Here is a 14033-nt window from a genome sequence, read left to right as displayed (position 1 = left end):
ACTGCCCCAGACAAGGTGAATGGAATGTTAAAACAAATTTCTCTGGCCACTCATCTGGATTTTTTGCTAAATGTGATTTCTTTAAATAAAAAAAAACGCTTCTCCAATAGTAACACACTTTTACAGTATTTTTCTAGATTTATATGCGGTTAGAATGAAAACTGAAGGAACTTGTTTTTTTAAGCACTTGGCTCCCCGTTGTGGGAAATGTACGTAAATGATTTGCTTTCTTAAATCTATTCGTCATCATATTTTATCCAGGAAAGTCTCACCGAGTGTCAATGCTCACTTTTCAGGATGGTCTTGTGTTAAGATGTTTGGCCATTTTAAGCAATGCACGTGTATACAGTACGTACAATGGTAACACAACGGCATCGGCAAATTTACAGACCCACTGCTGTGCTTCCATCAGAAAATGGAAGCACAGCAAATTACGAAATCATGGTCGGAGTCGGGGGTTGTGGGAATTATTCTGGGGGAATAACTGAGATTATTCCGTGGTTTCTGTAAACATTTGCCATGATCCAAACACCTGAAAAAACAACAGGGAAAAGTATGCACATTTATCATTTGTGTCTGCACATGCGCTTGAATTACACCCGACTGTATGCTGTTTGTTTATGCCTATTACCAAATCTTGTCAGATTTTGGAAGCTTAGGCGTCGTTGAGGCTGGACAGTGGTTTTAGATTTCTAAACCACATGGTCTGGCTTGTGCCCTCATCCAGCAGTGGATTATATTCATATTGGCTTTTACTTTTGTGCAATATACAAGCGTACGACATAGTGTTATGGTGGCTTTGCACACCTGTGATCCAACACTCTGGAGGCAAGGGTTGATGGGTCACACAAATGTGAAATTCGCAACCCAAGGTCATCGACGTGGCCATATTAATGTCTTGGCAGGGTATGATGGGAGTACAGAAAGTGGATTCATTTCCATCTGCACGGTGTTACCCCGTTCTCCGGGAGCTCCCGTTTCCTCCTACATTTATAAGCACTAACACGAATTATGGGAGTTGGCCAAACATGCTAATATAGGACCACAGAGCTTGGGACTGGCTCTGGCTGCCTGCTCGCTTGGCTGTGGTTTCCTTCGCACTTTTCATCATTCGCTCTCCGAGAGTGAATGAAAATGTATGCATTACAAATTCTCAATAGTATATTGTTACATTATTATACGTGTATTCGATATTAACATTTAATATGCAACGGATCAATATTAAAGGTCCGATGACTATGTTGCCCTATCATAAATCAATACAATGTAAAATAACGGCAATATTTGCATTATTGTCCAAAAACGTAATTTCAAATATATTTTAAATAACAACTGGTCTCTCTATTCCCGGAATGAGAGCTATGTCCGTATTTTTTTATGCTAAATCAAAGTCGTTCACCGTGGGTGTTGGACTCCGTCTCGTCTCCACTCCTGTTTGTGATTTTCATGGACAATATGAAGCCGCAGCTGAGGTATGGAGAGTATCCAGTACGGCGGCATGGAGGTGACATTGCTGCCTTTTGCAGATGACGTTGTCCTCTTTGCCTCGTCAGTCTGTGACCTCCAGCGGGCACTTGAGCGGTTCGATGCCGAGTGTGAAGCCGCTGGGATGAGGATCAGCACCTCCAAGTGTGAGGTCATAGTTCACTTCCGGGAGACGGTGGAGTGTGCTCTCCAGGTGAGGGGGGAATAGCTGCCCTTCGTGGAGGAGTTTAAGTACATCTGGGTCTCTTTCGCGAGTGACGGTCAGTGGGAGTGGGAGATCTTCCGGCTGATCTGTGTGGGGTCCAGTGTTGCGGGCACTGTACCGTTCCGTGGTAGGGAAGTGGGAGCTGAGTTCTCCAACAAAGCTCGCGGTTTACAGGTCGATCTACATTCCCACCCTCACCTATGATGGTAATGAGCTTTGGGTAATGACCGCATGGATGAGATCGCGGATACATGGAGCCATAATGAGGTTTCTCCGCAGGGTTGCCGGGCCTCACTCTCCGTGATCGGTAATCCGGGAGAGCCTCAGAGTCGAGCCGCTGCTCCTCCTACGGATCGAGAGGAGCCATTCGAGGTGGTTGGGGCACGTGGTAAGGATGCCCCCCGGTCGACTCCCCCTGTAACTCTACCGAGCAGCACGTCCCACTGGGCAAAGACCCCGGGGCCAGCCCAGGACACGCTGCTGGTGGGACGATGTCGCTCAGGTGGCCTGGGGACGCCTGGGAATTCCCCAGGAAGAGCTAGAGTCCGTGTATTGTACTGTATAGTGTAGTAGTGTATAGTGTATAGTAGTGTAGTAGTGTATAGTAGTGTGTAGTGTAGTAGTGTATCATGTAGTCGTGTATCTATATATATAAAATCGCAAATCTGTCTTGTCTGTGTGTTGCCGGACCATACGCAGTTTCATTGGACGGCGGTTGCCCCTGGCAACGGGTAGCGACGCATTCGCTGCGGGGTGGACGCCATTTTTAATTCCCCTTAAAAATATGCGCACGCATTAACACGCGACTCTGGGGTAAATTCATCAAAGTTTCACGTCCTCTTCACTCCCCCCCCCACCCCAATGTGTGCAATTACTATTATAGGGTCGGTAGATAATAAAATTATAGCGATTAGACAGTATTATTGTAGCACGGGGGGGGGGGGGGGCGGTTAACGGCCCCAGTACCCAGCCTCAGCCGGGTGGGCAATTTAGGCGATGCCGGAGGTTCTGCACGGTACTAGGCCTCGACACCCCACCACACTATAGGCCGTACATATTACTGCACAGCGGCCGAGGAGATCCTGGCTGGGGGGGGGCAAGGGGTAGCAGCCCATCTGTGTATATATGTAAGGTTTTTAAGAAATATATTTTTCACCCGGGCAAAGCCGGGTACTTCCGCTAGTAGTAGTGTATAGTGCAGTAGTGTATCGTGTAGTAGTGTATCGTGTAGCCGTATATAGTAGTGTATAGTGTAGTAGTGTATCGTGTAGTCGTGTATAGTAGTGTATAGTGTAGTAGTGTATCATGTAGTTGTGTAGTTGTGTATAGTAGTGTGTAGTGTAGTAGTGTATAGTGTAGTGTATAGTGTAGTAGTGTAAAGTAGTGTACAGTGTAGTAGTGTATCGTGTAGACGTGTAAAGTAGTGTATAGTGTAGTAGTGTATAGTATAGTAATGTATAGTGCAGTATTGTATAGTGTAGTATATAGTGTAGTGTATAGTGTAGTAGTGTATAGTGTAGTAGTGTAGTGTATAGTGGAGTGTATAGTGTAGTATATAGTATAGTAGTGTAAAGGGGGAGCCGACACCAGATTGCAGGGGTCTCGTCCTTTATTCCTTTTCTTCCATCCACACCTGTCCCCAGCCGTCCCAATCTCGTTCCCGCCAAAGGCCCCCTCTTCCCGCCCGTTCTCTCCTTATATCTCCTCGATCACCCCTCCCACTAACCCACCTATTGGTGGGAATCCTTCCCCTGACACCCCTACAGTAGTGTATCGTGTAGTAGTGTATAGTGTAATAGTGTATAGTGCAGTATTGTATAGTGTAGATGCGTATAGTGTATAGTGTAGTAGTGTATAGTGTAGTGTAGTAGTGTGGTAGTGTATCGTGTAGTCGTGTATTGTAGTGTATATTGTAGTAGTGTATAGTGTATCGTTGTGTAGTGCTGGAGTCTGTCGCCAGGGCAAGGGAGGTGTGGACCACCACTACTCAACACGCTGCCGCCGCGACCCTCGCCAGGACAAGCGGACTGAGAAACTAACGAACAATCCTCTAAAATCTTGATTTGAACAAACCTCTATTAATACAAAGGCCAACCCTGGGAATAGCTGCCAAACACAGTTTTTGCGATGACGCTCTGCTGTGTTTTCAGGTTACATTGCACGTCGTTTGGCATGATGTGCTGGAAGCATTTGGGAATTATTCCAAAAAATAATTCAAATAATTTTTAGTTTGTTTTGATCTGAAAGTATGATGGCACCAAAAGTGGTGCGACGTGACACTAAAACACGCCAAAGCATTGCACGATATATAAATGGTCTATGAAACCATAATAATCTGAACAAATTTGTCCTTAAAAATTCAAAAATATGAACATTTTAAATGCAAAAGGGCATCCCTCGAGTTTGCACTTTTATCTGACAAAACACTAGTCACCAAATCAATGAGTTTAAAGAATCAAAACAACTATGATTTTATTGCATATGAGTTTATAACACTGCATAAATGAGCAAGTTTCATATATATCGTATTGCATATGATAGTACAACGTACACAAAAGCTGTTTACTTAATATAATATATAAAATGCATCAACATTTCAGATGTGTTTTAAACCATGACACGATGCTCCATGCAGTCATGAATTCAATGTCCCCATAACTTCTATTTAATATATAAAGGTGCAGCCCTGCAATTACTTGATCATGCCAATGCTGGCTTTATATTACATATAGTTCTCCACAAATATGATGAATATACTCTATACATGCAATCGATTTCGTTTGATTACCCACTGGGGGAATTATTTGAGAAAAGTGAATCCAGCGGTCACGCTGATTAATACTGCGGGTGTCACGCTGCGTGTGCCTGACAGTGGACGTTAAAGATCCCGTGACGTCATTCGAAAGAGTTGGCCGTTGCGTGCCAGTGTCACGGTCCAAATTTGAATAATTATCCGCAAATTGCAGTACTCAATTGGGATGACGAGTGGCATCACCCCCCCCTCCCTACTGCCAAAACCTGGCAGGGCCCTCCTGAAAGCAATAGTCGTGAGACCTCGGTGTGACTTTCCTGGGTAAGCAAGCGTAACAGGTGAATGGTAACATCATCCTGCTTTGAGCAAGGGTAACATCTTAATGCCAGCTGGTTTCGTGGTAAGCCTATAGTTAGCCAAAATAACCTTTTTACGCATGTCCTCTAAGGCCTCTCTACGACCTTCATGATCGCCGGTTCCATTGTTGACACAGGATACGGAGCACGTTTGGGCTAACTTCGTATTGACTGTTAAGAATTGTAAGTGGTCTTGGAGAGGGCAAATCGCGACACGGGTAGATAATGGTGGTCAAGACCAACGATGGGGTGGCAGCCAGACGAGGGAATGCATCCGAGAGGACTTCCACCACCGAGGTGGAGCAGTGGAGTTGGCTTGTGTTCGAATGTTGTCATCCTGGCTTGTGTTCGAATGCTAAACGGATTGCCGCATCACAGCACTGATCAAAGAAATGGCAACAGCTTGGGCAATCTTTCATCCGGGAGTGGATAGACCATGGCTGATGATCAGAATCATTATCAGAAGTTTAGTATCTGCGTAAATAACCCTTTGAGCTTTACAGCTCTTTTTTTTAACGGTGACTCGGCCAGCAGACAGACACGGCAGCGAGAGTTAATGATGGCGATGACGATGGGCTTGACATTCTAACATGCCACATCTCTCCTGGCCACCACTACCCGTCTTCGTTGGAGGTGGTACCAGATGGGGTCCCGCTTGCTGCACTGCCTCCGAGTAGGGCAACGTCTTGGTGTTACTGGTAGGGCGGGTAGACCCCGTCGTAGTGCCACTCACGCCACTGCTCGCGAGACTCACGGTGGCGTTCGTAGGACTCTGCGAGGGAACACGAAGATAAAGATCAGCCACATAGCCGTGCAAGGCGGTTGGTGCAAGGGCTTTTAGCAAGCACACGTGGCGGTGATTTGTAGCCAGCACCTCAGCTGGCCGCCTTTGTCTCCCCAGTGCTGATGTTTACACGCAGCACCAGGTAGGTACACTTTGAAGCCAGAGTCGACCTCGGGAAGGCCCAGGACCAGTTCAGATAATCATCGCTGTTGTTGGCCATGACACACGAATCAAACTCAGCTTAGTCGTCTGAAGTGTTCTGTACTGCTTGAGCCTGGAGAGCACTTGGTGTGGGCGGTCTCCGCGTACCAGCACGGCTGTCAGAGGCCTCGCGGGGCGAAGCAGTGGGCAGCAAAATCCATTATTGTACCGTACCGCTATGCCCCTACATGCTGTGCTCCCCGGCCTTCACCAAAGCCGCACCGACCCGCTTGGGTCACCCGCCAAGGGCGTGGGGGTAGGCGCCTCATGCAGCAGTGGATTGACAACGTGCCGCGTCGCTCCTACCTGTCTTCTCCTCCTCGACCCAGTTCTCCCAGCGAGTGAGCTGCTCCTCGCGGTGCTCGCTGCGCCTGCGGTCCGCGGCGAGCGTCACGCGCGACTCCACTGCGGTGGTCGGTGCAGCGGTGGCGAGGGCGGGGAACACAGCCGTGAGGGCATAGCAGTACGGTACAACAGTGGTCATTTTTCATTTATTTTTGGCCCAATTTCGGTATTTATTTCGTTATTTTTTTTGTCCGTTCGACATTAAATGTACCGGATTGAATTTTGATAATTTTCATTGCTGAGGTAATGAAATGTAATCATTCTAATACAGTACATTTAAATAGTATTCCATAACTTTTTTTGTATTCTTACAAAAAGTTCCATCAGTAAAATAATCATTTTAACAAAGACTTTATTTTTATCATTTAAGCAAAGCCGGCATTTTTGGCAGTAAAATCACGGAGCTGACATCACATTTTCGGATTATCTGAAATTTTGTACCTAGGGCCTAGATTTGAGGATTTTTCGGATTGATCCAGAAATTGGGAACACATCTTTCGTAGATACTTAGAAGATTGATTGAGAGATAATTTATAGAGTGATAAATACATTTTATTTAGATATAGATAATTGATAGATAACTGGTAGAAATATAGAGACATACAGATCGAGGAATAGATCATAATTAGTGATAGAAAGATGACCTTTATAACAGTTAACAATACTTTGCAAATTACCAAATCATTCAAAATCTACCGAATCACATCAGATTTCCGAAGCTAATAAGATATGAGTTCAGATGGTTGACCACCATGCATAAAATAGGTCCTAACAGAGGCTGCTGAAGTGCTATAAGGTGGGTAGTGAGGCAACATCCATTGCTGTACTGGACTTCTATGTGCCACGCCTGTGCTCCCTGCCATTACCATCGTGGTAAAGTCCTCTATAGTCAAATATTCCCCATGACCCCCTACACGGAGTGGGGAGGCCCGAATGCAGCAGTGGGTTGATATTTGGGCTGTCTTCGCTTGTCAGGGAGCCAAAGGTGAGGGTTAGGGTTGCCACCTCTGAGGTACAATAAAAGATGGAACATATCAAAGAAAGAAGAGTATCTCACAACACTGGGCGAGCAGAGAACTACGTGTAAAAACACATCGTATCAAGCGATGTGTTGTCATTGTTATTCCGCAACCGACACAAACCAGGACGTTTAATTGCCCTGGGGAAGACTTACAGATTTCCGAGGACATCAAGCCTCAAGAAGAGACCAACGATCCTGGGGGGGGGGGGGGGGGGAGACCAGAGCTCGGGTCGTGCGAGGTGAGGGGAGAGGTGAGAGGGGGTCACGGACTCACTGAGCTGCTCGGCGCGTGACTGTGGTGAGCGTCTGGCCCTGCCGGCCTTGTGCAGGAACCCCGCGGCCTGGTCCCCTCGCACGAACACTCCGCGTGCAGACGGGGCGGCTGAGGTCAGGGTATTGGGGCGGAGGAGGTTGGGGTGGTGGTCCCCGCAGGAGAGAGGGGGGAGAGCAAGGTAGCGAGGGGGGGGGGGTTTGGCGTTGACTTTCACCGATCTCTGCAATGAATGCTTTGGACAAATATTGAAGTAGGCGTGGAAGTCTGAATTCTAGTTTGGAGGAAGCGATGCAGTCTTGTGTCGGACGTGCGTTGAAATTGCGAGCGAACGGTGGCGTAGCGCCCTTGGCATGTGGCCCTGTCTTGCAGTGTGCATGCCATTGGAGCCCACGTCCTGGAATGTCTCCACCCTTACGCATGTGCCGCTGCGCCCTGGAATGTGACCTCTTGCCCTAAGTGAGGCCCTCCTGTTCTGACCGAGGTTTCTGCCCAAAAACGGTTCGCTAAAATCCAAATCCATGGCAATCGCTGGGACCCGTCGAATATCTGCTCTCTGCAGACTTCACGTGAAACAATTACGCACAATGTTACACCGACTGAAAATGCCCGACATGGCTTTTTAAGAACGGTGATACGAAGAATCAATGCAGCGTTACACACATAATGTGTACGGTCGATTAATCTTTGAAATGGATATTGAAACAAAATTGTTCAGTAACGCTGTGTTTAAGGTTGGGCCATCAAATCGCATCCTTAAATAAAAACAATTTTGCATTTTATGTTGGTGGCATGCTTATGTGAGGCTATCATGAATGCGCTTTGTTTCACAGACGTTCTATGCCGTAGCTTTGGAGTGGGGGGGGGGTGCTTGCTGTGTGTCCTTCCAATTGAGTACTGCAATTTGGCAAACGTTGACTGTGACGCCGGCACACGCAGTGTTAATACACGCGCAACATTAACCAGGGCAGCCATGTGTCTCGAACCGCAAAACCTCTGTAAGAAGCAACAAACGCGCTCGGTCAATGAGGTCACGTGTTCAGGCCACAGTGGCTTGGACAAAAGTTTTAATTTCAAATGTTACCACCTACCGCTTCCCTTCCCCGTGTCACCCCCATGACTATGTAGTACAGCCGGGCACAATTCCCACTGCACTCGGCAAGCGCTGAGATTTGTTGTTTTCGGCTCCAAAATTGAATTTGGTTAATTCCCACCACCTTTAGTGGCGTCAGCGTGGTTGGCATCGGGGCCGCGTGCTGTTGCAAGGAATGAAATGGGGGCGACCCTCTGTCCAACTCCCCCCCACCGCCTCCTCCACAACGCCTGCAGCCCGGCGCCTGGGGCCCCTTCCGTGGCCCCGTGGGGCTCCGGCGCAGTTGCACCGCCGGCGTCCTCGACGGCTACCGCCACTCACTGCCTCCCCGTGTGCTTATCGCCGCGCGCGTCTCCTACCGGCGTCGGCTTGACGTCCGGGCGACACAGAGGCGCTCTTCACCTCGCAGGGACCTGGGGCGTGCGTGGGGGGTGGCGTAGGGCGGACAAAACGGAGCATTGAGACCGTTGCTGGTTAGCGGGGAAGAAAATATTGCCGGTATGTTGACATAACACGCTTCAATGAAGGGGAGGGGGGGGATTATTGCGTGGCTGTGAAACAGTTGCATTTACTCTTCGCGGATTCGCGACAGGGGTTCTGGAACTTGATACGCGGTATGTGGATGATGTCATGCTTAGGTGTGTTTTCACAATTTCTATGTCGACTGCTAAATTCTAATTTGTTATCATCAGCAGCAGCAGCAGGAACATTGTCATCACCAGAGGAATACGCAATATCATCATCGCCGTCGTCATCAGTAACGACTGCCATCATCGGCATCTTCATCAGCAGCAACAGATTATTTACCAGCACACTAAGGTCTGCTGCTCACAAGCGACAGAAAGCGACATTTGGAGTAATACCGCCGTATGTTAGCAGCACGCCTTTGCGTGTTGTTAAATGTACAACTGGCCAGTAGTGGATAAACAATATATATTGATTGTACAATATGTATCCTCCTGCTGGACGAAGGATGATGATGATGATGACATTGATGACGATGGTGTAAGGTACTCGTTGGCTTAGATCGCGTAAATATATAAATGTGTCGTTAAACCCACCACCACCCGACACAGCCAACTAGTAAGGTTTGTCACGTGAACAGAACGTGCCAATTCGTCACTAGTACAGCACACCGGTGTGCTGGAGAGCCAAGCCAGAACATTTACAATCTGAGTACGACGTTTTTCCAGTAATACTTCATGACTGGCGAAACGTCGTGGATGATATTGGTCGCGAAAGCCTACGTGTTAAACGATATCAATTAACCTTGTTGAGAGGTGTTTGGGAGTGAAAATAAGTATCGGTGTCGGAGGGAGAGAACCGGCTTAATTGAAAAGCGTCGTAACCACAAAACCGATTCAGAGTGCAGAACTTAAACGACGCGGAGATGAAGCAAATGAAAGCGGAAAGAGAGACCAAAAACACCAGTCCCAGTGTAGATGGGAACATTGCAACGTCAAGGCAAATGAAAATAAAAAATAAAATTCGTATGTGTACATATAGAAGGTCTAAAGCGAAGATGGTAGACGTCAGTGGTTCTCGACCTGGGATGCACGCATCCCCTGGCGGCTGCGAGATGCCCTTTCTGGGGATGCGAGACGTAGGGAGATTTTTTTTCGAAGGTAAATAATCGAAAACGCTAATTTAGGACGGGCAAATGTTGACTTAAAACTTGCGTCACTGCAGGAATTCATAATCTTGGTTGTTTCGGTAAAGTCACGTAGATAGAAAATAAAAAATAATAATACTTTGAAAATAATAAAAGCAAAAAACCCACAACGTTTCGATCGCAACACAAGAAGACCGCTTGTGTTGCGATCAAAACGTCGTGGGTTTTTTGCTTAAATTATTTTCTATTTATTTTTATTTTAAATTTGTAATTTATTAATTTTTATTTTAACTTTGATCTACGTGACTTTACCGAAAAAAACTAAAATATTTAGGACGGGCACATAAGTACAACTGCTGTGTTTCAGCAAACCCTATGTATTTATTTACATTATAAAAAATTGTTTACGATTGAGAACCAAAGGGGTGGAAGCCTCCAGCAAAGGTTAAGAACCACTGGTCGACGTGGATCGTAACAGTCGTCGATATTTCTCCGCTTGCTCGTAATTAAATAACAAATGTAAGGATCGTGCTGGCAGCGGTGTGCAGGCACAGCTAAAATAAAACCGCTCACAAACGTGCACCAATGATGCCGCTTCGCTAGAAAAAAATACAAAGACGTTTCAGGCAATGGCCCTTCTTCAAGACTGACTTATAGTTGGAGATCACAGTTTTATACCAGAGGGGGAGGGGGGCGCTGATCAATCTGGGGGACTTTAAGAAAGTCGGCAAGATACTTTGAATTGACAAATGGGCAGTTTCTCTATTGACGGTCATTGGCTATCAACTACGAGTCCGTCAATCTCTCTGCTGCCTCTCTCTGCTCTGAAGAAGGACCATTGCCCGAAACGTCAACCTGTTTCTATATGATCTCCAATGACACGTGCGTCGTGTTGTGTGTGTGTGTGTATGTTTCCCCTCTTTACCTGTGCCGAGGATCACCAGTCCAGCCGCGGTGAGGACAGCACAGAGCCACGCCGCGCGATCCATGCTGCTGCTGCTGCTCTCGAGTGCTGAACGGGGGCTCTTTGGCTGCCCCCCGCACCCCCATAGCGAGGGGCAGGGCTGGGGGTGGCCACAGGGGGGCAGGGCACGGGCAAGGGGAGGGTAGTGAGTGCGTCACAGGAGCTGTGGCGTTGCAGACGGAGGCTGTGTTCTTCATAGCCTCTATTCTCTCTTTTTTACGATCAGAGGAAACAAGAAGATGCTCGGTGTAGTCGGCACTTTGCTTCGTTCATCATTTCCTCTTTTTTTTCAAACTTTTGCATTATCTCTCTTCCGTCGGTCGTCGCTTTGCGGCTGACGATCGGACCGGGCTGTCACATTCCGCTCCTTCCTTTCTTCTGGTCATGGCAATAGCTTTCTCTGCAGGGCGTTCAATTGAGGTCGAAAGCGTCCATGCATTATTTAGCTCTGGCCGTCTGTCCATCTGTCTACCATAGGCGTATAGATGAATATTATTTTAAGAAAAGCGGTAAAAATTGGGTCAAAAGAGAAAAAAAAGCTTTTGCCCAAAACTTGGCGACAGAAAAACCCCGCAGTAAATGGATCGAGCCCTTTCGGCCAAAGCGAAGACGCCACGCGCCAATCCGGCACGCCGCCTGACGCGATGACGCGCCACGTGACCCCTTGTGACGTCTCGCGTCGTGCGAGGACGTCGTGTCGACGTCGTGACGTGGTGCATGTCGGCAATGTCGCCCCGCCGCCGTCCCTTCGCGACGCCGTCAACCCACGGCTCGCTTCTTGTTCCTCTTACACATCGCGGTGCCCAAGGCCTTTCGTTCTCTTTAGGCGCCCGAACGGAAGATGTCTTCATCTCTGTATTTTATGCACCAAAGGCTCCTTTCCTACTGGTCAAGATTTTCCCGTATGGTCTAGTGTCTTGGCACGGTTGGCTACGTGGAGTGCGAATGAAGTTCAGAGTAAACACACACAAACATTTATCGTATCACCTTTGTGAATGTTTATTCGGTGCAAAGAGATGCCACACGTTTTGCAGATGTATTTTTCAACTGGACGAGGATCACATTTGAATGATATACAGAGGCAGACAACGATAGGCTGGAGGAACGATATGAAAAGGCAACAATGTGCCTAACTGGCCACGTGGGTCAGCCGTTCGCGATTGGAAGGTTGCGGGTTCAAATCCTGGTTGGGAATTGACTCAGCCTATCATCCACCGAGGTTCTGTAAAATAAGTACCACTTTGCGGGGAAGTCAACAGTCTTCATATGTATAGACTCACCCCTACCATAGGCGTAGTGAATTTCCACCACCTGCTCAGGGTTGTAAACAGGAAATGAGCACTGCCTCAATGCAAACTTGAACAATACATTACTATTTTCTTAAATGGCTAAAGACAAACGTTTAAATTCGTGAGGATCAGAAATATGGACATTAACAATGCGGGGAAAAAACAAGAAAGTGTGCAAGGAAGCGTGGAGAGGCCATGGTTGGAAATTACACTCAGATAAATAAAGAGGAACACATGGCTTCGAGGGCATACGTAAAGTAGAGACACCATGTCATTCTCATTTGAAAAAAAGTTTTGCTGGCTGGCTTTTCCGTCCGGAGGGATGGACGGACAAACAGTCACGTGCAAAGGATGTGCGTGTTGCCAATTGACTTAAAAAAAAATGTAAGTGGGTCTTGGTTAGAACGCGTCGCTAGAAGGGACGATGACCAGTAATCGAGATTAATGACGGAGTGGCAGCCAAAGTTTACGTCCACCGCAGAGATGGAGCAATCAAATCAGCTCGTGTGCAGGTGCTGTATGGATTGTTGCATTGGAAGACCCTAAGCAATGGTGATGGCTTGGGGAGGCTTTCATTCAGCAGTGGATTGATCATGGCCAATGATGAGATGGGACAAGAATGGACAAAGGATGACACTTCAGTCGTTGGTCCTCACCCATACCGTCTGGTGGATTCACAGGATCCCACGTGGCTGTACTTGAGACCTCGGATGAACAGCAAATTGAACAGAAACGTGGTGGAGCTGTCACTTTCGAACATGTCAGCGTCTTAATTTTGGAGCTTTCGTGACTGCAGGATTGCTTGTGTTGCAATCGAAACGTCGTATGCTATTATTTAATTTATTATTTTATTTTTATACGTGACTTTACCGAAAAAAACAAAGAATGTCAGCGTCTGTTAAACAGCGTAGCCCAAAATTCAGGATAACGGGGCTATTTCATTTATTTTAACGTCGGAATTAAAACAAATTAATCGTGCATTCTTTAAGTTAATGTTTTATCTATCATTCTAAAATTTTTATATCTTATGCTTGTGGAGTCACTTGACATGTGTCGTTTACAAAACTCGCCCAAGAACCCTGAATGAGTAGAGACCAAACATAATTTATGAACGTTCAGAGATTCTACTTAGTAATCTTAGAAAAGGTCCTAAATAAAAATGTGAAAGAGAATGCATGCATGAATTCATGTCACTATATGTAAATTAGCTCATTAAAATAAAATAAAATATGGGGTTGAAACCTCAAGGTCTTTCCAGAGAGACAAATACATTGCAATTTTCAATGTTATGCCAAAACGCACCATCATAGCCAACTGGAAAGAGCACGCTCCCCCAACGCTGCAGGAATGGGCCAATACTCTTGTCGTGGGCCCTCGACGAGGGAGACGGTTCGCTCGAGGCAACACGTTTATCACAAACTCGGGGACATGACACAGAGGGGTAACGGCCCCTCACACGCGATAATATCCTAAGGAGGTAGCCCCACTCCGGACTGCCCTGACTCTGGTTACAGAGCTAACCCTACACTGGTTAGATCTGAACTCGACCCTCGCCAGGGGTCCGGGTTCTGCCCACTGGGCTCTTCGCTTCACGTCTTCAGGGTAGCTCTTCGGGTCTTCAGGTCTTCAAGTGGACGAGGACTGTCGGACCCGTT

The 14033-nt window shown here is 47.1% G+C and overlaps 1 protein-coding gene across 1 annotated transcript; it reads right to left on the bottom strand.

The window, feature by feature from the left end:
* Positions 1 to 4136: 4136 nt before the first annotated feature.
* Positions 4137 to 11202, bottom strand: LOC133355634 (unique cartilage matrix-associated protein-like). Its single transcript, XM_061573002.1, has 5 exons — positions 11051 to 11202; positions 8873 to 8926; positions 7424 to 7531; positions 6090 to 6188; positions 4137 to 5570 (listed from the first exon to the last, which is right to left on the bottom strand). The coding sequence occupies exons 1-5, from the start codon at positions 11112 to 11114 to the stop codon at positions 5491 to 5493; spliced, it is 405 nt and encodes a 134-aa protein (XP_061428986.1). The 5' UTR covers positions 11115 to 11202; the 3' UTR covers positions 4137 to 5490.
* Positions 11203 to 14033: the final 2831 nt, after the last annotated feature.

The sequence above is a fragment of the Lethenteron reissneri genome, chromosome 51, assembly GCF_015708825.2.
Source record: "Lethenteron reissneri isolate LAM-NWPU_2019-01 chromosome 51, ASM1570882v1, whole genome shotgun sequence".
NCBI lineage: Eukaryota > Metazoa > Chordata > Hyperoartia > Petromyzontiformes > Petromyzontidae > Lethenteron > Lethenteron reissneri.
The sequence above is the reverse complement of the archived record's forward strand: the minus strand, read 5'-3'. Positions and strand labels throughout refer to the sequence as shown.